General features: G+C 49.1%; 1 protein-coding gene across 2 annotated transcripts in view; it reads left to right on the top strand.

Annotated features, from left to right (window-relative positions):
* VAV1 (vav guanine nucleotide exchange factor 1) overlaps window positions 1–24,460 on the top strand; it is a 606,828-nt gene that overhangs the window by 413,880 nt on the left and 168,488 nt on the right. For both annotated transcript variants that reach the window (XM_086963789.1, XM_086963790.1), the window contains exon 11: window positions 16,240–16,308. In XM_086963789.1, the coding sequence (XP_086819915.1) occupies window positions 16,240–16,308 (69 nt within the window). The remainder of the gene's footprint in view (window positions 1–16,239; window positions 16,309–24,460) is intronic.

Genomic DNA, 24,460 nt, shown 5'->3' with positions numbered 1-24,460 from the left:
ACCAGCTGTTGTAGTTTAACAGGGCTTAGCACACCCTGACTACAACTCTTAGCAAGGGATCAGTAGGCAAACAAATGATGTAGGTAAGTGCACCACTTGCACCTCACTAGAAAAGCATGTCAGACAAAGGAGGGAACTCAGAGGCCCCCTTTGTGTCAGTTGACCCTCCACAGGTCATATCAAGATATGCAGCTCTTAGCTTCCAGGAGATGAGACAAGTGTGTACCTCCAGGAAGCTAAAACAGGGTTCTAACCCTACCATCCCATTCCTGATTGGTCTCTTAGAGACTTATGATGCCAGGAGGGCTTCTAACACAGGCCCTCCTAATCCAGATGGGAGCATGCCCCCCTTAGAGGGAACCCTTGGGGACCCTGACCTCAACCTCAATGGAACAGTTAGTGAAGGAGAAGAAGAGGATCAGGAGTTGTCAGGGGATGAGGCAGACAAGGGTCAGGTAGAAGTCAGTAGACTCACCAGGACCAACTTAAGCAGGCATGAAAATGGAATTGGGGGACCCCCAGGCCCACTCTCAGGCAGGCTTAACATTGGGAGTGGACGAGTTAGGTCTCTATCCAGAGGCTCTAACAGATCCATTCGAACCAATGGCTCTCAGACCTCTTCTCACAGAGGGATGACATCCCCTCAGAGGAGAGAGCATGAGGCCAAGATGAGGGAAGTCAATCTGAGGATTGAAAGGGAAGAACTTGCCCTGGCCAAAGAGAGACTTGCCTTTGCTAGAGAGCAGAAATTGAGTGGGGCAGACCCCACTGGTGGCAGCATTTTACCTAGAGAAAAGGACAGGAGTTTAGACACTAGACACCTGAGTAAGATAGTGCCCCCCTTTAAACAAGGGGATGACATCCATAAATGGATGACTGCTTTGGAGAGGGCCTGCACTGTCCAGTGCGTCCCCCAGAGTCAGTGGGCAGCTATCTTGTGGCTCTCCTTTGAAGGCAAAGGTAGAGATAAGCTCCTCACTACTAGAGATGAGGATGCTAACAATTACCAAGTCCTGAAGAATACACTGATTGATGGGTTTGGCTTAACAACTGAACAGTACAGGTTGCTGTTCAGAGACACCCAGAAAATTTAGTCTCAGGATTGGTCTGACTTTGTGGATTGTGCCACTAAGGCTTTGGAAGGCTGGTTGCTGGGTAGTAAGGTTACTGATTATACAGGGTTGTACAATCTGATCATGAGAGAACAGATTTTAAATAACTGTCAGAACCAGCTGTTGCATCAGCACCTTGTTGACTCGGATCTGACCTCTCCCCAAGAATTGGGAAAGAAGGCAGACAGATGGGTCAGAACAAGGGTCAAGCAGAACCAGGCTCAGAACCAGGGTGGTCAGAAGAAAGCAGACCAAAAGGGTAGTAATAAGAGTGAACAAAATGACCAGAAGTCTTTGACAGGTCCCCAACAAACCAAAGAGGGTGGGGGTCAGGCTTCACAGCAGAAAAAGAGGACTCAAGAAGGCCAGTCAAAAAGGTGGTGCCAATACTGTAAAAGTAAAACTCACTGGTTTAGTGAGTGCACTAAGAAAGGAGGGCAAACTCCTACCACTACAGCCCCTAAGTCACCTGCACCCCCTACTACAGTCAGTAGTGGTAGTGCACCTCCCAAGGGATTAGTTGGGTTAACCTTGGGATCTGAGGGGTATGACAACCTAGTTGGCACACTCACTCAGGCTGTCCTTGTCTGTACAGGGGATGTGGACATATCCCCTGATGCAAGTCCCAATACTTTGGGCAAATACAGGCAGACACCTTTTATAAATGGAAAAATGGCTCAGGCCTACAGGGACACTTGTGCCAGTGTCACAATGGTGACACCTAACTTTGTGGACCCTGGACAGATCATGCTAGGTACAGACTACCTAGTGACCAATGCCAGCAATGTCACTACCCACCATAGTATGGCAATTGTTGATTTCTCCTGGGGAGGGGTAAGTGGCCAAAAGAAAGTTGTGGTTAGTTCAGACCTCCCAGTTGAATGTTTGTTGGGCAATGATTTGGAAACATCACTATGGTCAGAAGTGGAGCAGAGGACTCACATGGAAATGTTAGGCTTGCCAGCACATGTCCTTGCTGTTACTAGGTCACAGGCCAGAAGATGCCCCACTGAACAGGTGCTGGATCCTGGAACAATGGACCAGACACCTTCCAAGAGAAGGAGCAGTAGGGTTAAGGCATATCCTTCCACCTTGCCCCAGGTTGTGGATCAAGTCTCAGAGGAGGCTGACCTCAAAGAACTGAGGGAAACTGAGCCTAAAGAACTTGAACCTGATCAGGTTGAGTTTCTGGGCTCAGGGGGACCCTCCAGGGAAGACCTGGGGAAGGCACAGTTAGACTGCCCTTCACTTGAACCCCTCAGACAGCAGGCTGCTGCTGAGGCTGCAGGGAACGCCACAGGTGCCCACAGGGTATACTGGGATGATGGACTCCTGTACTCTGAGTCAAGAGACCCCAAGCCTGGTGCAACCAGGAGGCTGGTCATCCCCTTGTCTCAGAGAGGTTTCCTTCTCACCTTGGCCCATGAGATTCCCCTTGCAGGACACTTAGGCCAGAATAAGACTTGGGACAGACTTGTCTCACACTTTCACTGGCCTCACATGAATGAAGATACCAAGGAGTTTTGTCGCTCCTGTGTCACTTGCCAAGCCAGTGGTAAGTCAGGTGGCACAACAAAGGCCCCCCTCATACCACTACCTGTGGTGGGGGTACCCTTTGAAAGAGTAGGGATTGACATTGTTGGTCCAATGGAACCCCAGACAGCATCAGGGCACAAGTTTATACTGGTGGTGGTAGACCATGCCACCAGGTATCCTGAAGCTATTCCCCTTAGGACCACTACAGCACCTGTTGTGGCAAGAGCCCTAGTTGGAGTGTTCTCCAGAGTGGGCTTCCCTAAGGAGGTTGTCTCTGACAGAGGTGCAAACTTCATGTCAGGATATCTGACTGCAATGTGGAAGGAATGTGGTGTCAACTACAAGTTCACCACACCCTATCATCCACAGTGCAATGGGCTTGTTGAAAGGTTCAACAGGACCCTCAAAGGGATGATTCATGGACTACCTGAAAAGCTCAGGCGAAGATGGGATGTCCTGATACCCTGCCTCTTGTTTGCTTACAGAGAGGTCCCACAGAAGGGGGTTGGCTACAGCCCTTTTGAACTTCTGTATGGGCATCCTGTAAGAGGACCCCTTTGTTTGGTGAAGGAAGGATGGGAGAGACCTCTCAAAAAGCCTGCAACCAGCATTTTGGACTATGTACTTGGTCTCCGCTCCAGGATGGCTGAGTACATGGAAAAGGCATCTAAAAACCTTGAGGCCAGCCAAGAACTCCAAAAAGCTTGGCATGACCAAAAGGCTGTCCTGACTGTGTACAAGCCTGGACAGAAGGTGTGGGTGTTGGAGCCAGTGGCCCCAGCAGCACACAAAGACAAATGGTCTGGGCCCCACACAATCATTGAGCAAAAGGGAGAGGTCACCTACCTGGTGGACCTTGGAACTTCCAGGAGCCCCCTCAGGGTGCTCCATGTGAATAGGCTCAAGGCATATGTCGACGGGAAGGATATGAGCTTGCTCATGGCCACAGATGAGGGACAGGAGGAGGAGAGTGACCCTCTCCCAGACCTGCTCACTGAGAACCCTGATGATGGGTCAGTAGATGGTGTTGTCTTTTGTGACAGCCTCTCTGAACATCAGCAAAAGGATTGCAAACAAGTTCTTCAATCCTTTAGACATATGTTCTCTCTGACACCCAGTCAGACCAATTGGTGTACCCATGAGGTTGACACTGGGGACATTCTGCCAGTTAAGAGTAAAATCTACAGACAGCCTGATCATGTCAGAGACTGCATTAAGACAGAAGTGCAGAAAATGTTGGAGCTGGGAGTCATTGAGCCCTCAGATAGCCCTTGGGCTAGTCCAGTAGTTCTAGTGCCAAAGCCTCACACCCAGGGTGGTAAGAAAGAGATGAGGTTTTGCGTAGACTACAGAGGCCTCAATGCAGTCACTAAGACTGATGCCCACCCAATACCAAGAGCAGATGAACTTATAGACAGATTGGCTTCTGCCAACTACTTAAGTACATTTGACCTGACAGCTGGGTATTGGCAAATCAGGTTAGCTGAGGAGGCCAAGCCCAAAACAGCATTTTCTACCCCTGGTGGGCATTATCAGTTTGTGGTAATGCCCTTTGGTTTGAAAAATGCACCTGCCACCTTCCAAAGGCTGGTGAATCAAGTTCTCACTGGGTTGGATGACTTCTGTGCAGCATATCTTGGTGATATAGCTGTCTTTAGCTCCACCTGGGAGGATCACCTGGTCCACCTGAGGAAAGTGTTAGAGGCACTGCAGAAGGCAGGTCTCACTATCAAGGCCACAAAGTGCCAGATAGGGCAGACACAGGTTGTATACCTGGGCCACCTTGTAGGTGGAAGCCAGGTTCAGCCACTGGAGAGCAAGATACAGTCCATCAAGGACTGGGCTCCTCCAACCACCCAGACTCAGGTTCGAGCTTTCTTGGGCCTGACTGGTTATTACAGGAAATTTGTCAGAAATTATGGATCAATTGTGACTCCACTTAATGACCTGACAAGTAAAAAGATGCCAAAGAAAGTTCAGTGGACAGCAGGCTGTCAAAAAGCATTCGACGACCTAAAGCAGGCCTTCTGAGTTGGGTGTGGGAGCTGTTCTATCTCAGCTGAATTTTGATGGTCATGACCAGCCCATTGCTTTTATTAGCAGAAGGCTGACCCCCAGAGAGAAAAATTGGTCAGCTATTGAGAGGGAGGCCTTTGCTGTGGTTTGGGCCCTGAAGAAACTGAGGCCATACTTGTTTGGCACTCATTTCAAGATTCAGACCGACCATAAGCCCCTCTTGTGGCTAAATCAGATGAAGGGTGAAAACCCCAAACTACTTAGGTGGTCCATTTCCCTACAGGGGATGGATTTTACAGTGGAGCATAGACCTGGCACTGATCATGGCAATGCAGATGGGCTCTCCAGGTATTTCCACTTAGAGCAAGAAGACTCACCTGGTCAAGGTTAGTTTATTGTCCCAAAGTTTGGGGGGGGGGGTCATGTAGGAGAGTAGGGTCTGAAATCCTATGATCACCCCAGATTTTTGCTTTTTGCTTCACTGGTTTACGACGTTCCCTGGCTGTGGGCCTGCTAATCAGACCCACAGCCTTGCTGTTCTCTCTCTAAATTGACACGTTTACCTTAGGTGCATTCACCAATTGGTACTGGGCCACCTTATCAGTCCCTGTACCCAGGGCATAGGTGTACCCAGGGCCTACCAGGGGCTGCAGCATGTATTATGCCACCCCTGGCTGGCCATCTAAATCTGACACAACTGGCTGCACGACAGCTGGGGCAAGGTGGTGTAAACACCCTTTGCTTTAGATATAGTATTCCTATATCTAACCCTAAAATGGACACATGTATTCCTATCAGTCACTCCTATGGCAGGCCTTATCAATCCTGAAGGCAGAGTGCTTGGAATTATGTGAGATGGTGCTCTGGCATGAGCTGAGCCCGTTTGCAGCTTGCGGAACCAAGTCCTAATAGCTGTTCCATGATAACGCGTACCATATACTCTTAAGTGCATTATAATCCTCGCGGTTATTTGCTATCTTTGGTATCGCTTTATCAAAACATGTCGAGTAAGGTGTCATACGAATTGGAATACTAACCCCTCGCCAATTCTGGCGACGGGGTTAGCATTCCACCCTTCTAGAGGGACACGACATGTATGTAACTGTGAACCCCGGTTAAAGCTAACTCGAGCCTCGGCATCACAAAATGGATGCTGCCACCACAGACACAAGTCTGACCTCCTGCTGCTGGGAGTCCTTCCAGCGAGGAGAGCTTGGACAAAGGGTTTCCTGTCAGGGGCGGTGCTAGCATCATCCCAGACAGGGTTTTGTGTATCCCAGGTAGGCAGGGCTGAGAGGAAGGTGACTGCAAGTGGCACCCCGGTGCGCACTGTGCATATGCCGGCTTGAACCAGTTCCAGGGGCACACCAGCCCCTGAGCTGGGGAAAGTCCGGACATGGGAGAGGGGTGTAACCACCCCCCTCCTGGTCCCACCCATGGGCAGGACCTAGTCGCGTGCCAGCCCCTTTCTTTAGTATAAAGGTAGGAGCGGGCCCCCTTCCCAAATTAGATAATTCTGAATCTTGACTACTTTCCACGAAAGAACTCTTGAACACTTCTGAAGACTCTCCCTTGTGGCTAAGGAGTAGCCACCCTGCACCAGCGGGCACCATTTAAGCGCATGTGGTTTGCTGCAAGTCCATCCTCCGGATCAAGACTGCCCAGCTCGACGAGACCCGGATTCCCTGGCATCTCTGACCTCTACCTACATCATCAGCCCAGCTGAGATTCGTGGGTGTGACGAGACCTGAAGGGACCGGCCATCTTCAAGACTGCACAACGCTTATCCAGCACGACCGCTGAGGGATCCTCGAGTAAGTGCTTTGGGGTTTGAGAAGCCCTAACCCTGAGCAGCTCCAGCACCGAAGTCCAGCCCCCCAGCATCCACGAGATCTGCGTGGGGCCCTTCTGCTCTTTGCTGCTCACCGCGTTGTCCGGCCACTTGCCTGCTGGCTTGTAGCCCTCCTGACGACGAACCACAGCACTTCCATCGCTGGTCTGGTTGCTCCAGACTGGCCCTTGCTCCCCTCGAAAAGAGGAGCACCCCGGACCCTCCTGGTCTACTCCAGACGCCATTTTGAGTCCACCGCGTGGGCTTGCCTTTGCCAAGGTTTGTTGCCCCAATCCTGGGTCCAGCATCGCCGACAGCAGATACTTTCGTGGGACAACTCGCACCTCCATCCTGGTCGCCGACAACGCCTCCTGGTCCGAGAGACTGCAGAGCCCAGCGTCGCCCACTCACCTGGTCGAGGTGACTTCATCCGGCGCCATCCTGGTGCCCACCTAATCACTGGCTAGTGATTAAGAACAGAGTCCCCTCTGCTTTCAGGTCGTCTTCATCACCGATCCAGGCTTGGATCACATCGAACTTCATCACTGGTCGCCTGCCAGCAACTTCTTCTTTCAGGCTCCATAGACTGTAACGAGGATTCCCGACGTCTTTTGAACCCTATGCAGCCGTAGCCCCTGGGCTAGGTAACCTGAGCATTTCGGTGCTCCAACATAGGTTCACTATCTAAGTATCCAGATCCTTTTTCGTTTTCAGCCTAACTAGTCGGATTCGTCCGATAACTGTAACTTTACGAAATCTAGCATCCATTGACTTTGTCCCGCATCCCGCGTGAGAGTGCACACTCTGCACCCGATCTCCCTAGGCCTCCGGCTCCTAACCTGAAGGTTCAGTAGTTTCGCATTCCACTTTTGTAGTATATGGTTTTTCGTGCCCCTCGGGCATTTGTGTAAATTGTGCAACTTAAAGTATTTTCTTAAGAGTTTTGTTATGTGCTTAGCTCCCTGACTCATAAAGAGTTCAGGGTAGACTTGTTATAAATAAATATCCTTTTATTTTCATAACAACTTGTGTGGTGTCCTTTCACTTGGTGTTCAAGGGGTATATGTGATGGTATAACAGCTGGCTTAACACGCCCTCTAGAGTTTAGCCTAAAGACTGCTCTTGTCCATGCTACTAGGATAGCTGGTCTATAAGGTTGACTTACAACCAATCATCAATAAGGGTCGTTTGGTATGATACAAAGTGATCACTAGAAAAGTGAGCACTATATATCAGGCCAACTTCTCACATTGCCCTTAACCTTAGCCTCGCTGGAGAGCCGCCAACGAAATACGGACGCCTACCGCCCACTGAACAGCTCCAAGGCAGGGTGACAGGTAATGACCACAGGTGATGGAGGGAGCCGCTTTCAGGCACTCCAGCTCGCCCAGAGCTTTTCTGCAACTTTTTCCGCAGCTTCAGTCTCAGTCTCTTGGTGAACGCGAAGGTCTCGGCCCAAAAACTCCGCTGGAGCGGGACAACCGCAGGTATTACTGCATAAGGTTAGGGACCGCTCACACACCACCTCTCACTCGGCCACTGGTGCAGTACTACTACTGACATCCTCTCATCTATGTAGTCAGTGACACGTTCTGTCCATCGCACCTACGCCATCTCATCCCTGCGTTGACGCTAACGCTTCTCCACTGACGCATGCTCTCATCTCCATACTCTGACTCCCTAACAACGTGATGCCCTAACGCTGACCCCTTGCCTGGGCTGCCCCCAACACCCTCATCTCTGTGCTCTTTCAGTGACTCCCTACATCTTGACAGTCAGTCACTGACACCCTCCTGCCTGTGGTCAGTAACTGATACCCTCACATCTCTGTTTTTTCAAGTGCTTCACCCTGTACTCAGTCACTGACACTCACATCTCTGTTGTCTGCCACTGACACTTTTCCTGGGTTGTCACTGACCCTCCCTTTTGTTTGCATTCACTGACGCTCTGCGTGCATCACTGATTATCCAGTATTATGGGTGTCTTTCATAGATTCACATGCCTGAATCATTCTCCCGTCGTCGAGATGGGAGTCTCCGGTACATAGAAAAGTAATGTCCGATAGACATATATAGAGAGAAGTAGGCCTCAGGGCCTCACCTTAGTAGACTATCTATGTCCTTTTGTAAAAAGGACAAAACTCTAGAAGAGAGCCAATCGGCTAACACCTCCCTATAGAACCTTCCTTTCAGGAGCCTCAGCCGCTCAGATTTTCTACCACACGTTGTGCTAAGGGAGTCTCCACCTGAGTTCTCCTCAGGTTTCCTTATTCTACCTATTTCTTCACAGACTTGGATTTATTTACTTCAAGACTGATTACGGCTGATCCTCAGAAGAAGAAGGGTCTCTTCAGAGCATGTACTTCTTGCGGAAAAAAGAGGTTACATGTTGAAGACCAGCACAAGACATGCTTGTATTGCCTGTATCCGGACCATTCAGCAAAAGACTGCAAAATTTGTAGAACTTTTTCTACAAAAACGCTGAAAGACAGAGAAGGACGTCTTTTACTCTGGCTGAACAGACTCAAGACCGGAGACAATCTGGAATCTTCAGAGGAGGATGAGTACTCTTCGGTATCCTCACAGCTGTCTTTGAAAAGGCCACGGGTGGCTTCTCCTAGCCCTACAGATGTTCCACCAAAGAAGACTGCAAAAAAGTCTTCAGAGGTCAAGCCATCAACGTCTGAGAAGGAGGTTCACACCTTCAAAAAGCCTGCGCCATCGTCGACGACGACATCGTCGACGCCCTCATCTGCGCAGAAGACTGGGTCTCACGTCTATGTCTCGACGTCGACGACGACTGTATCGACGACGTCCGCATCATCTGCGTTTTGATCATAGACGATGACTACACCTTCATCGACGGTGGGTAAGCCTTTGTCAAGAAATCGTCATCATCAACGACAGCGTCGTCGTCCGTGTCGACGACGAGACCAGCGCCGTCGACGTCTGTACCGTTGACAAAGTCTTCATCGTCGACGAGCGTGCCGTCGACGAAATCATCGTTGTCGACGACTGTACCGTCGACGAAATCATCATCGTCGACGAGTGTGCCGTCGACGAAGGAATCGTCGGCGAGAAAGATACTGTCGACAGTGCCATCGTCGACAAGAGTATCGTCATCACAACATCGACAACGAAAGCAATGACGGCTAAGGGCATACCGTCGTCAGCTACATCGTCGACGCCTCAATGGAAACAGTCACCGGCGATTCCACCGTCGATGAGGCAGACACAAGACCTACGCTCCGTAGACTACAAATCGTCTAGACTCCTGTCGTCGACGAGCCCTTCAATGGACATTACTCCGGAGTTAAGGTCCCCAAGTACGGTGCAAAGATTGCCTCCAGCTCGTCTCCTGCAAGATGAGGAGTCGGATGAGGAGGATAGCACGCAGGCTACCAGTCCGTCTCATCTAGTGGTCAAATGCCAAAGTACAGATGAGGATGACAATGATGCTGAAATTACACAAGAGCATAATGTTCAGGCACACGTTCAGACTCAAATTACGCCCATGGTATGTTTACCAGCGTCTATTGTGTCTGATTTGGGGTTTTTAATACAGGACTATAAACAACGATTCCCTGAGTCCTCAACTCCAGCGGATAGGCATGTTCCTCCAGCGGCGAGAACAGCTACGTCTCCACGGCCCAGACCACCACCGTTAGTGCTTCATCAGGAAAGGGAACAAGTACTAGAACCTCCATCATCTGAAGATGAGGAAGAACCACATGAAGAGGGGGAGATCCAAGATGACCCTTCCAATCATGATGACGGGGATGATTACATAATTTCTTCGCCAGCGTCCCCGGAGCCCGCAACAGCAAGTTCTCCGCTGGCGGACATTGGAGGGTTCCACAATCTGATGGAGAGCGCGACCAAGAGGTTCCACATAACAATGGAGTCTCAGGAAACTGATTGTTTCCTCTATGATTTTAAGGAGCCACTTAGGAAGACAACTTGATCAAATCCCATCATTGAATACATATGGAAAGAGGGTCTACAGCTGATGCAGACGCCAGCCTCAGTTTCAGCGTTGGTCCCAAGACTGGACAAGAAATACAAGGCCCCAGCATCGGCGCCAGCCTGTCTTACAGGGCACCCCAAACCAGGCTCTGTGGTTACACAGGCGGCGCAGAAAAATTCCAGGAATACCTCCTCTCCGTTAACAGCTCCGCCAGATAAGGAGGGCTGGAAGCTTGACAATATCGGTAAACGATTCTCAACCACATCGGCAATGACAATAAAGGCGGCAAATTCAATTGCGCTGCTAGGAAGATATAATGGACAATTATGGGCAGACATTGCTCCGTACTTATCTGACCTACCGGACGACACGAAAGAGGAGGCTCAATCTCTGCTTCCAGAAGGTCAGTCGTCGGCCTCGGAATTGATAGACTGTGCTCTGGATGTTGCGATGACTTGTTTCAGGCAACTAGCAGGAGCAGCTGTATTGAGAAGGCAGGGATGGCTCAAGTCTACTTCATTCAGACAGGAGGTTCAGTTTAAGGTCCTGGACATGCCATACGATGGACAACAACTGTTTGGCGCAAAGATTGATGAAGCGCTACAAACAATAAAGAAGGACACGGATACAGCGAGACCACTCGGCTCGCTGCAATTTAAAAACCAGTCCTTTCGAGGGATCAAGGGCAGAGGGCAATCCTCTTACAGAGGCAATTATCAGAATAGATCCTCCTATTCCTATGGCCAGGGCAGGTCACAATACCAACCGCGCCAACAACAACAGGCCAGGCAGTCCTCTTTTGGGAAGTCCAACTTTAGAGGAAAGACCCAACGAAAGCCTGCGGGTGGACGTCAATGACCTATTACTCAGCCAGTCCATCCCTCATCTCCTTCTTTAAGAATTGGAGGAAAACTGACCCATTTCCTCAACAACTGGAGGAGAATAACAACGGACCAGTGGGTCCTCCAGTTAATTCAATTTGGACATTCTCTAGAGTTCGAAATTATCCCTCCAACAACCCCTCCTCGCCCTATGCCTCACAAAAACCTGCGATTGCTTCTTCAAGAAATCTCAAACATGCTTCGAGAAGGGGCAATAGAGCGAGTACCGTCAGCTCAGAAGGGGAGAGGATTTTACTCCCGCTTCTTCCTCCTTCAAAAGAAGGAAAAGAAATGGAGGCCCATTCTAGACCTCAGGGCGCTCAACACATTCTTAAAGAAATAATCGTTCCGCATGGTCATGATTCAAGAGATCTTGGGCCTACTGGAGGAGGGAGATTTCATGACATCTCTGGACCTGCATGACGCATACTTTCTCGTCCCAATCCACAAGACTCACAAGAAATTCCTAAGATTTGCAGTGGCGGGCCACACTATCAGTTCTGTGTCCTCCCTTTTGGCCTCAAGTCTGCACCCCGGATTTTCACCAAGTGTCTTTCCCCGGTGGCAGCATTCCTCAGACAACATGGACATCAAGTCTTCTCGTATTTGGACGACTGGCTGGTGAAGGCACCATCCTTCTCAGGCGCGACCAAATCCTCCAACGCCTGTCTCAATCTCTTCAAGCCCTTGGGTCTTACACTCAATCTAGAAAAATCCACCTTACATCCCTCTCGAGTCATTACCTTCCGCGAAGCAACACTAGATACAAAAACTGCGAAGGCTTTATCGTCTCAGGAGAGGAAATGCAAGCTTGTCTCTCTAGCCGCATCAGTGGCTTCGAAAAAGACTTTGACAGTCCAGACCTTCAAATCCCTCTTGGGAATGATGTCCTTGTGTATCCTGCTCATACCGCACTGTCGGCTATGGATCCGTCTGCTCCAAAAAGCTTTGTCCAAGCAGTGGACGCAATGCAAGGGATCGTTCGACAACCGCATACAGATCACGAGGCAGATCGTCAAGGCATTGCAGTGGTGGAGGTCGCTCAAGAACCACTCACAAGGGTTGCCGTGTTCCTGCAGCTCCCCATGTCATTACAACGGACGCCTCACTAAAGGGTTGGGGAGCAGTCCTGCAGGATTTGCGGATCAGTGGCAAATGGACAGAACAGGAGACACAGCTCCATATCAACCTGCTGGAGCTGAGGGCAGTCTTCCTAGCCTTGCAGTCCTTCTTGCCAAGGATCAAGAACTCCCTAGTGCTAGTCAGGACCGACAACACTACGACGATGCACTACCTGAACAAACAGGGATGGACACGTTCGCTAACACTCTCTTGCGAATCGCAGAAGATCTGGAATTGACTCATTCTCCACAACGTATCGCTGAGGGTGGAGTACGTCCCAGGCAAGGACAATGTCATCGCAGACGCCCTAAGCAGACAGAGGTCTTCATCACACGAATGGGAGCTAGACATGGCGACCACCGCTCAAGTCTTCTCAAGGTGGGGAACACCGCAAATCGACCTATTTGCGACCAGGGAACACACCAAATGCCAAAGCTTCGCAAGTTGGCATCCCCAACCAGGGTCTCTCGGAAATGCATTTTCCATCGCATGGCGCAACGTCTTTGCGTACGCCTTTACGCCATTTCCAATGATCACCAGAGCCCTCAGAAAAATGAAGGCGGAGCCTTGCACTTTAATTCTGATAGCCCCATTCTGGCCGAGGCAACATTGGTTCACAGACCTTCAGCGCCTCTCACTGCAGCCGCCGATCCGTCTATGTCAGCATCCATCTCTACTCACGATGAGCAACAAGCTGATTCAACATCCGGATCTGAAATCTCTCAGGTTATCGGCTTGGCTCCTGAGTACCGAGAATTCAGCAAGATGAACATCCCCCAGGATTGCAAAGATATCCTAGCCAGGGCACGAGCGGACAGCACTAACGACTTATTCCCTGAAGTGGAAACGCTTCTGCATCTGGTGTGTGGACAAAGGTCTACGTCCCTTCGCCACCTCTCCAGAACAAATATTACCCTACTTGCTCCATCTGGCGCAGTCGGGCCTGGCCCACTCCTCTATAAAAGTACGTTTTAAAAGGACACCTAAAGATCCCTCTCTCTGGTCTAGTAGGCTGATAAAGCAATTTCTTAAAGGTCTCTATAGATCTTTTCTTCGACCACGGATGGTCCCTCCAGCATGGCATCTAAATGTGGTTCTTAACCAACTGATGAAACACCCTTTTGAACCCATTCACAGGGCAGACTTGAAATACATTTAGTGGAAGACGGCTCTCCTCCTGGCGCTTACATCAGCAAGGAGGTTCAGTGAACTGCAGGCTCTTTCTATCCAAGACCCCTTCCTGCAGTTTAGGGATGACAGAGTAATTTTAAGGACCAATCCTAGGTTTATTCCTAAGGTCCCGTCGGACTTCCACTTAAATAAGCCTGTGATTCTCAGATCATTCTTTCCAAATCCCAGCACCGCAGCTGAGAGATCGCTTCACTCATTGGACCTTAAGAGATGTCTACAATTTTACATTGATAAAACCAAATATTTCAGAAAATCTAACCAACTTTTCATAGCCTTCAGTAGGCCTAGGAAGGGTCTACCGCTTACCAAACAAAGCATCTCCAGATGAATTTCTTCGGCAATTGCCTTCTGTCACGACAGAGCCGGACTGCCATTGCACTCTAAAATCAGGGCGCACTCTACCAGAGCCATGTCGACTTCTATGGCACTATTTTCTGGAGTGCCAGTTATTGACATCTGCAGGGCAGCAACATGGAAGTCGCCGCATACCTTCACCAGGCACTACTGCCTGGATACAGAGCTGATGAAGGATGCAGCAGTGGGTCAAGCAGTGCTACGCCATCTATTCCAGTGAGGTGAGCCTTCCTCCATCCTTTTCTGGTATGCACATTTCTCTGTTACTGCTTCTGGTTGATGTCTATTGATGGTTCATAGTCGCATGATATGTATTATCTAATGACTTGTGTATGATGCTCCATCAGCAATGTGCACCAGGTATTTCTTGCTACTCTGATTCAGGCATGTGAATCTATGAAAGACACCCATAATACTGGATAAGAAATACGTTACTTACCTGTAACTGCAGTTATCCAGTATTGGTGTCTTTCATAGATTCACATGCAACCCTCCCGCCTCCCTTGGAAGGACTCACCTATCTCTCGATCAGTGCTACGCCTACTTAGCTTGGTGCATATGAAAATCTGAGAGACTGAGGCTCCTGACAGGAAGGTTCTAGAGGGAGGTGTTAGCTAATTGGCTCTCTTCTAGAGTTTGGTCCTTTTTACAAAAGGACATATATAGGCTACTAAGGTGAGGCCCTTAGGCCTACTTCGCTCTATATATGTCTATAGGACATTACTTTTCTATGTACCGGAGACTCCCGTCTCGAGGACGGGGAATGATTCAGGCATGTGAATCTATGAAAGACACCCATACTGGATAACTGCAGTTACAGGTAAGTAACGCATTTCTTCCCTCCCACTCCTGTGCTGTACTCACATTTTCTTTCCATGTGTCTTCACTGAGATCCTTCCATCCATCTGCTTCTACTGACACACTCCCATCTCCATGCACTTGCTAAGACCGTACCCGCAGATGTTACTGACACACTGCCATCTGTGTGCCCTCACTTACCCCCCCCCCCCACCCCACCCCCCACCCACCGATATGTCCCTTGGGGCCTTCTGTACCGCCCCTTTGATGTCACAGGAGCCTCCTATTCTTGTGCCATCATTTACAATCCCTTGTCCTTCTGCCACCACTGCTACCGTCCCAGTCCTACACTCACTGACTCACATTTCTGTGCCATCACTGACATCCTTTCTTCTTGATGTCTTATCACTGACTTGCCTTTGCTGCTTTAACAGCTTCCACACCCTTTGGTCTGTCTGGGACCTATCACATCCACTCACACAGAAGAGGGCTCCTGATATGATGCATAGGCAGGGGGAACAGGGGAAAACTGGGAAAAGCAATCAAAAGGAGATTAATCTGCCTCAATACATGTAATTAGTGCTAATCGTCACTTGTGCATATACACACGTACATGACACTGACCTTCCACAATCTAAGACGCCAAATTGTCAGATATAAAATTACCAAATGTATTCAATATATCACAGAAAATGAAAATATCTGTCGGTTAATACATGATAAGCAGGAAGTAACCTAGGCGCAACCAACACAGCAAACACACTATCGTTCATACAGACCAGTGCATACCCACACATACACATACGTCCTACAATATAAAGGATCAAAACATTCTCAATAAAATATGTACATGAAGCAATAGCCCCCTCTGAACAACACAGTTGGTAACACTGCGAAATCCACAATAGCTGGATATTGGGAAAAAGGGTATCAATTCAGTGTTATTTCATCACTAGAGAGCAATAGCTGGTTCAAATCATTTAACAAAATCAATTTCGTCTTATCTTTGTTGTTTAAAATCATCAGGGGGAAAGAGATGAAAAGGGAAACTCTAGCGCCATGTTCGTGTGTATATGCATCAGTGACGATTAGCACTCAGCAGTCACTAACTTTTAGTGTTCTGTGCCCAGATTACGGTTGCAAAACCTTGATATATTGCCTACCGAATCTCTATTTGGAAGAGATGTCTACAACATTCCTCCTCAACATATTAATTTGTCATCAGGTCAGAATCCAAATTCAGCAGTTGGTAAATGTTTATTGCCCCCTAAAATTGGATTTGTAAAATAGAAAAATAATTTTTGTTGTCACAAACTCCAAATCATAACATTTGCAGTCGTAAAACATGTTTTGCACACATGGTCCTTTGTTCTCTTTCTAGCATCCTCTCAAATGTGTTCTTTTACTGACATCTTACCACCTCTGTTGCTAGGAGCTGGTGAAATTCACCACAGATGCCTGCGAGAAAGAAAATCTGAAGCTGGCCCTGGATGCCATGAGAGTAAGTGTTACTTCCAGTAGAGAGGGGTGGAAATGGGTGGAGCTGGAGAGAATGATATATATTTGGAAGTGGATCCAAGCAGGGTTGAGAGTGAGTGTGTGGTGAGGGAGGGACAGTTGTGATGGAGGAGGCAAGAGTGGGGAATATAGGAATGAGAGTCCGGAATGATGAGAGTGGGTTTGCAGAGGGACAGTGGAGGTGAGCGTGGGGAAGTGGTACTGAGGAATTGTATGAGTAGGAAAGCGAGCATTGGTGAGAATTTGAGATTGTGGTGAAGGATAAAGAAGAGGATGGTTAGAAAGATGAAAGTTAAATTAGAGGTTTTAGAGAAGTTGTTGGGTAGGGAAGGTGTCAGAAGGTGTAGAAATGAGATTAGGGTTCGTTTTAAAATGCTGCTTTTTTCGTCACTAAACTCTTCTATAACTAAGGCGTCTATTATGATGGCGGGCATATCTCCCCCGGCGGGCCGGCGGTAGCCACCCGCCATCTATGCCTGATTGATCCCCTGTCATATTAGTATGGCTGGGGGGTCCAGGGCGGACGGAAGACCGTCCGCTGCATTTCCGCCGGTCGACTCGTCGACCGGTCGGAAAAGGGGCATAACATGGTGGCGGTGTCTGCAAGACACCGCCATCCATATTATGTTGATGGCGGAGATCAGCCTTTCCATGGTGGCATTGCTTCCATGGAAAGGCATGCGTCTTTCCTTTTAGGGGCCCGTTGCGGGCCCCCAGGGGTGTGGGGGTGGTGCACATGGGCGGTGCCTGTCACGTTGTGCATGCAAATACACAACATGCATTTTTTTACATTGAGGCTGGTGCTGCTTACAGCACCGCCCGCCGCATTGTCACACTGGCGGGCGCATCCTAATTTGTATGGCGGGACTGCCGGACCTATGGCGGCGGTCCCTTTTGCCAACAAATTCCGCCCACCATCGTAATAGACCCCTTGGTTCTTTTGTATCTTTTCTTCTTTCCGGGAAACATGGTCATTCTGTAACACTCTATTCTTCTAGAAAGTTTCTTTCTTTGGATAAATGATTTCAATGGAAATTAGCCTTTTAATGGTATGTGGTCTTGTGGCATATGGTTGTGTCTAGGGATGTATGAAATCTGCGTAATTTCCCTTTGCGTAATTAAACAAAATTTTGGAATAATTACACAAAATTATGCAACATATGAAAACAGCAATTTGGCACTATACGTTAGCATGATATGTGTCCTCACATCCATTTAGAAGGTGAAGACACACTGTGTGACAAAAAAAGTGCAAAAAAAGACAAGCACCACATACACCAGCTGCTCATGTTCTGTTGTCTACCACGAACAGTGTGTAACTAAGCAACATGGCATAATAGCGTAATTTCAGGATTTTTGCAGAACAAGAGTAACTTGAAATGACTGAAATCACGCTAGCTTGAGCAGGCGTAAGCAAACTTATGAGGGCCCAGTTGTTTCATGGTAATTTACAGTAATAAGTAGCTTGGATTTTGCAGTGGGGATGGGGTTATGGGGTGATGCCAATGGGAAGGTTCTGTGCTTCCAGTTATTTCTGGACTACAACTAACTAAGCGACCCCCGAAGCAATGTACAGATAAATTTGACTTTACTGCAAAACCTTTCTCATCTGGGCCTTACATCATTAAATATTGGAAAAGCAGAACCCAGCTGGCTTGATGCTTCCTGTTAATAAGAGCAGTGTATGGTGTATGCAATTAGCATTGATGTATCTGTTTCTGTTACGTGTGTTCCTTTTGTTTCGGGGACAATAATTTATGGAGATACGTTATGACTGCTAAAAAGGTTGACACAGAATGCGGCACATCTGGAACATTTCTGAAGCTGAATTCCGTGCGTTCACAGAACTTTGCATTACTTTCGGATGTGCGCAGTAAATGTGTGTGTTTTTCAGCTATCCCCCCTATATTGTGCTTCTCTTCCTGTTTGTGCTGCTGTCACCTGTGCACTTCTCCCCTGCCCCCTCCATGATGCCCTTGCCCTCCCCCAATCCATGCTGCTTTCTCGTTCCTGTGCTCCTAACTCTATGATTTAACCTACTACACAGGTAACAAATACATTTCTAACAGCATACAACCACAACATATCACATGCATACACTAAATAATACATAGCTATAACACAATACCATTAGCAATGCAAATGGCTTTAACTTAAAGGCGAGACCTATTGCATTTCCAATGCTTGTTAATTTTAAATTCAATGCAGCATGATCAGAGATGTTAATAGGTGAGTGTGAAACATTGCCTACATATCCTAAAGGTCACACTTCTATGGAAGGCAGAGGGGAACATGCCGGGCTGTTATCAATCCGGACGGGAGCTCCGCTAGAACTCTGAGATGCCCACTCTAGCAGTCGATAGAAGTGCTTACCTCCAGACAACATCTAGAGAATCTGAAGTTGCCTCAGAAAGGGGTGGATTACGGAAGTCGAGGCTTGAAAGACAGGCCCCTTGACTGGATGGGATTGGGAGGCAGGCACAGTATCTGCTTCTGCACCGTGAGGCAAGTCAGTGGCTCCGCCTGAGAGGGCATGCATAGCTGCCAAGGTTTCAGATTGCTCTGTGTGACATTTTCACAATTTGAGTGTAATTATGAGTGACATTTTAACCACGATGAGTGACACTTTCATTTGATCAAAATCAAGCAATGAAGACTACGGAAACTTATAAATATCAGAAATTACACCCGTTGAACAAAGAGAAACTCTAAGAAGATCTTAAAACTGGTGCCAAGTGCCAGAAATGGAAGGGCACTTAGGTGTGAATGTGAGAGGTGCTCTGCTTCTAATCGTCTGGCATCACACTGCCCCTGACGACCTCCAGCCAGTGGGTTCTGGGGAACTCTGTCCGCCAGAATCAAGATTGCAAGGGGATACAAACAAACTGGTCGGCAAATGTTCACGCACAAGATTTCAGCCACAGCGGGCCCGCCAATTGCCTTGTGCCAGTCATAGCCACAGCCCGCCCTAACCGCCCCCAGCACCACCATCGTGTATGAGGAGGGCAGGAGTATGTTAGGCCTCATCTGCCCTCCTGCCTCCATTCACGTGTGGGCTCTTTGTAGGGTGACCAACCGTCCGTAAATTTCACGGACAGTCCGTAATTTCGTCCGTCTGTCCGTTGTCCGTGAAGGATTCTTTAACGGACGCCATTTGTCCGTAATTTTAACCGGGCACAGCTTGCCCCCACCTCCCTTCTTGACTCCGATGCTGTATGAAAGCTCAGACCCCCAGCAGCACTGTAGAGGCACAGCGGGATGGCTACCCTCACACCTCCAGCCCTTGATGAGCTGTAAAGAGGTGCTTGAAGGTGACAGAGGGAGGGGGTGCCGGTTCAGGAGCAGGGGGCATCCATTCACATGCAAACAGCCCTGAATGCGTCTTGTATCTGCTATTTAGAGGGGGGCTCAAACATTCCATTTCTACCCAGGGCCCCAAACATCCTAGACTCGGCCAGATTACACCCCTGATCACACCGAGGTAGCACCTGCTTGTCTTCACAGAGCTTAATTACTGTCACTAATTTGTAAGCAAACCTGGTTCTTCAAACATGCACAATGTAATACAATAAAGAAATGGCACAATCGCACCCACACTGATTAACAAAGTATGGAGGACAATCAGTTCAATCAGTTCTCTTAGAGTATCTCCTGTAAGTACTGTATATCACAGTGGGGGGTGGCATTTTGGACAGAGAGCCTGTCTTTGTCTTGTGCAGGAGGGGGCGTGAAGCCCAAGATGATACTAGAATACTGCATGCCCATCCCTGTGCCCACCCTGGTGGATCACGTTACCTCTCCTGTGATGACTCCTTCTCCTGTCCCCCATGTTGTGGCTCCAGTCCCCCCCCCCCCGCCTGTGATGGCTCCTGTCCCCCCACCCCCGCCTGTGGTGACTCCTGTCCCCCCCCCACCCTCCCCGCCTGTGGTGGCTCCTGTCCGCCCCCCCACCCTCCCCGCCTGTGGTGGCTCCCGTCCCCCCCCCCCCACCCTCCCCACCTGTTGTGGCTCCAGTCCACCCCCCGCCTGTGATGGCTCTTGTCCCCCCCTGTGGAGGCTCTTGTCCCCCCCTGTGGTGGCTCTTGTCCCCCCTGTGGTGGCTCTTGTCCCCCCATGTGGTGGCTCCAGTCCACCCCCACCTGTGGTGGCTCTTGTCCCCCATGTGGTGGCTCCTGTCCCCCCCCATCGCCGCCTGTGGTGGCTCCCGTCCCCCTCCTGTGGTGGATCCTGTCTCCGCCCTGGGTGGCTTCTGTCCCAGTCCTGGAACGGCCCCTGCAGCGAGGGTGAAGTTCTTGATGGGCCTCTCCTCAAAAGGGCTCAGCTCACAATTAATATGGAAAGGTGGGAGAGTAAGTAAGTGAAGGGATGTGTGAATGGCTGGATGAATTAGTGAAAGTGTGAATGGATGAATGAAAGATTGAATAAATTGCTAATGAGAGGGGATAGATGGATTGATGAGTGAAGGGAAGGATGGAGAGAAAATATAAATAGCTGGATGTATGGGTGGAAGGGTAGCTGGATGAATTATGAGGGGAAAGATGGATGAGGGGAAGGATGATGGATGGAGGGGAAGGATAAATGGATGAGGGGAAGGATGGATGGATGGATGGATGGATGGATGGATGGATGGATGGATGGATGGATGGAGTGGATGGATGGAGGGGAAGGATGGATGGATCAGGAGATGGATGGATGGATGGGTGAGGGGAAGGATGGATGAAAGGATGGATGGATGGAGGGGAAGGATGGATGGATGGTGGGGAAGGATGGATGGATGAAGGGCAGGATAAATGGATGGGATGGATGGATGGGTGAGGGGAAGGATGGATGGATGATGAGGGGAAGGATGGATGGATGGATTGATGGATGATGAGGGGGTGGGTGAAAGGATGGATGATGAGGGGAAGGATGGATGGATGGATGATGAGGGGGTGGGTGAAAGGATGGATGGATGGATGATGAGGGAATGGATGGATGATGAGGGGGGTGAAAGGATGGATGGATGATGAGGGGGAAGGATGGATGGATGATGAGGGGAAGGACAGATGGATGAATGGATAGATGGTGAGGGAAAAGGATGGATGGATGATGAGGGGAAGGATGGATGGATGATGAGGGAAAAGGATGGATGGATGATGAGGGAAAAGGATGGATGGATGATGAGGGGAAGGATGGATGGATGATGAGGGGATGGATGGATGATGAGGGGAAGGACAGATGGATGGATGGATGATGGGTGGGTGAAAGGATGGATGGATGGAGAGTGGCTGAAAGGATGGATGGATAAGTGGGTGGGTGAAAGGATGGATGATGAGTGGGTGGGTGAAAGGATGGATGGATGGATGATGAGTGGGTGGGTGAAAGGATGGATGGATGAGTGGGTGGGTGGATGGTGGGTGGGTGAAAGGATGGATCAGTGGATTGGATGGTGGGTGGGTGAAATGATGGATGAGTGGGTGGGTGGATGGTGGGTGGGTGGATGATGGGGGGTAGGTGGATGAGTGAAATGATGGATGGATTGATGGATTGATAAGTGCAAGGGTGAATGAATGGAGATATGAGTGAAAGGGTGGGTGTAAGGATGGATGAGTGAGTGAAAGGGAGGGTAGATGGACAAAAGGATGAATAGATGTGTGAAGGAGTGAAATGATAGATGGATGAGGGATAGGGGCAATGGATGGATTCATGAGTGGGTGAGTAGATGGATGGATGGATGGGTGGGTGGATGGGTGGGTGGAAGGAAAGCTAAGTGAAAGGGTCGATGGAGAGGGAAAGGGAGGATGGATGGATGACTAAAAGAGTGGATGGGTGGAAGGATTAGTAAGTGAAAGGATGGCTGGATTGTGAAAGGGTAAATGGCTGAATGGATGAGTGAATGGATGGATGGGATGAAGAGTTGATAGATAAGTGTACAGATGGATAGGGTGAAAGGGTGGATGGATGGATGGATAATGGAGGATGAGTGAAAGGATGGATGAGGGGATGGATGAGGGGATGGATGAAGGGATGGATGAGTGAAATGATAGATGGAAGGATACATGATGGATAGGTTTGCAAATGGTTGAATATGTTTGGAAATGGCTGGGCTTACTTATATACTATTGCGCGACCTCTGATGTGTTTGTAAAACGTACCTATTGTCCTGAAGTTTTGTCCTGAATTTTGACCTTTTGTCCTGAATTTGTGTCCTGAATTTTGACCCTTTGTCCTGAATTTTTACACTCACCGTCCTGAATTTGCACCAATGCCAGTTGGTCACCCTAGCTCTTTGTAGTCCATTCCCTTGCCAGGGGCGGCACGCTTGGGAGAGAAAGTTTGCCTTCTGCTGATTCAAATCATCTTTCAAGCAGCGGCCACTGCAGTTACCGTGAGTTCACTGGAGCCTGGCACCAACACTAGAAAACAGCTTGCAGTGTAGCATGACACTCAAGGGCAGCACACAAACTATGCCTCTCGGTGCACTGCAGCACACGATTTTATCTACTGTGACTCAGCCTCAGCCTTCCCTGTCGGTCATTTCTGGTATGCACAGGTGAGTCAAGCAGCAATGGGGGCAGTGTCAGAGCGTGGGCCATAGGAGTGGTTAAAAAGGACATTATTCTGTATGTATTTTCGTTCGTGTTTCACCTTCACATATCTAAAGCACGCACCTTAATTGAAAGATAAATGCAAGTTCAAGTAATCTGTGAGAAATACACTCTTACATCATGAAATCTCACTTGGTTAATTCAGTCTTCCTGCAGATGTCTGTCTGTTTTTAAGGAGACAAATAATTGAATCCTGCTTGGCGCAGAAGGGCATAGAGAACATTCCTATTTATAATGCTATGACATCACCTGCTTCTGCGACTGAGAAAGCACTTTAACTATGCAAGTCATTGATTGTAATTTACACAGTCCTAGATATTGGTCACTTAAAGTGCCAATGATTTGGCCTTAGAATGTCACTCCTACATATACTGTTATCAGGGAAATACCGAACATAATCAAACTGAAAACATGGCAGTTATAGAGAGTCATGATAGGGCGGACAGAGTTCCCCAGAACCCACTGTCTGGAGGTCGTCAGGGGCAGTGTGATGCCAGACGATTAGAAGCAGAGCACCCGTCACATTCACACCTAAGTGCCCTTCCATTTCTGGCACTTGGCACCAGTTTTAAGATCTTCTTAGAGTTTCTCTTTGCTCAAATGGGTGTCATTTCTGATATTTATAAGTTTCCGTAGTCTTCATTGCTTGATTTTGATCAAATGAAAGTGACATTTATCGTAGTTAAAATGTCACTCATAATTACACTCAAATTGTGAAAATGTCACACAGAGCAATCTGAAACCTTGGCAGCTATGTGCCGACCAGTTTGTTTGTATCCCCTCGCAATCTTGATTCTTCCCTGAACATCAACTGCGTTCACACCTGCCATTGCGTGGTACGGTTGGGTTCAGTTGCGGCCACCACCGGCATGCGAGCAGCCGTGAGCTCTGCCATAATTATAAATTAATTATGTTGCCATAACAGTACCTCTGAAATGCAGAAGAAGGCCAAAGGGGTCGGGTCTCTCTCGGGGGATCACACACTGCAGGGCAGCCTATCCGCAGCACTCTCGGCCCGGACAAGCTCCTGGCTCAGAAATAAGTTTTCGCTGGCACTGCAGCCATAATTATTCTGCCCCACAGCGTGGGCGGCCCGGCCGTGGAGCAGCCAGTGCGATCAGCGGCGTTGCAAGGCAGCTGAGCCCATGATTCCGGCGCCGCAAGTGGCACTAACCATTGAGCAGCCGACCTCCACCTCCATACTTTTATTAAAAGTAACTCCTGGCGCGCACCCTCAGCAGGACGTGACGTCTCGTCCCCACATGGCGCCAGGGCAAGTTGCCACATTAACGTTAACTGCAGCGGTCAGGCCCCGCCCGGGTCTCCAAGCAGCAGGGCAGATATAATGTAACATTGTAGCACTGAGAGCAGTGGCGTCGGATCTTTCACGGTTACACACTGAGCCTGCTGCCAAGCGAAGTCTGCTGCGGCCAGGCGCAGGGCACACAGGTGTCAGAGGCGCCAGCGCGTGCCCTAGTACCTAGCGTAGGCGAAGGCAGCCTTTCAGCTCTGTTGGGTCAGTACTTGACAGGACTGGGCATGTGGAGG

This window comes from Lissotriton vulgaris, chromosome 1_1 (assembly GCF_964263255.1).
Source record: "Lissotriton vulgaris chromosome 1_1, aLisVul1.2, whole genome shotgun sequence".
Classification (NCBI taxonomy): domain Eukaryota; kingdom Metazoa; phylum Chordata; class Amphibia; order Caudata; family Salamandridae; genus Lissotriton; species Lissotriton vulgaris.
Note: the sequence above shows the minus strand (reverse complement) of the source record. Positions and strands in the feature narration are given on the sequence as shown.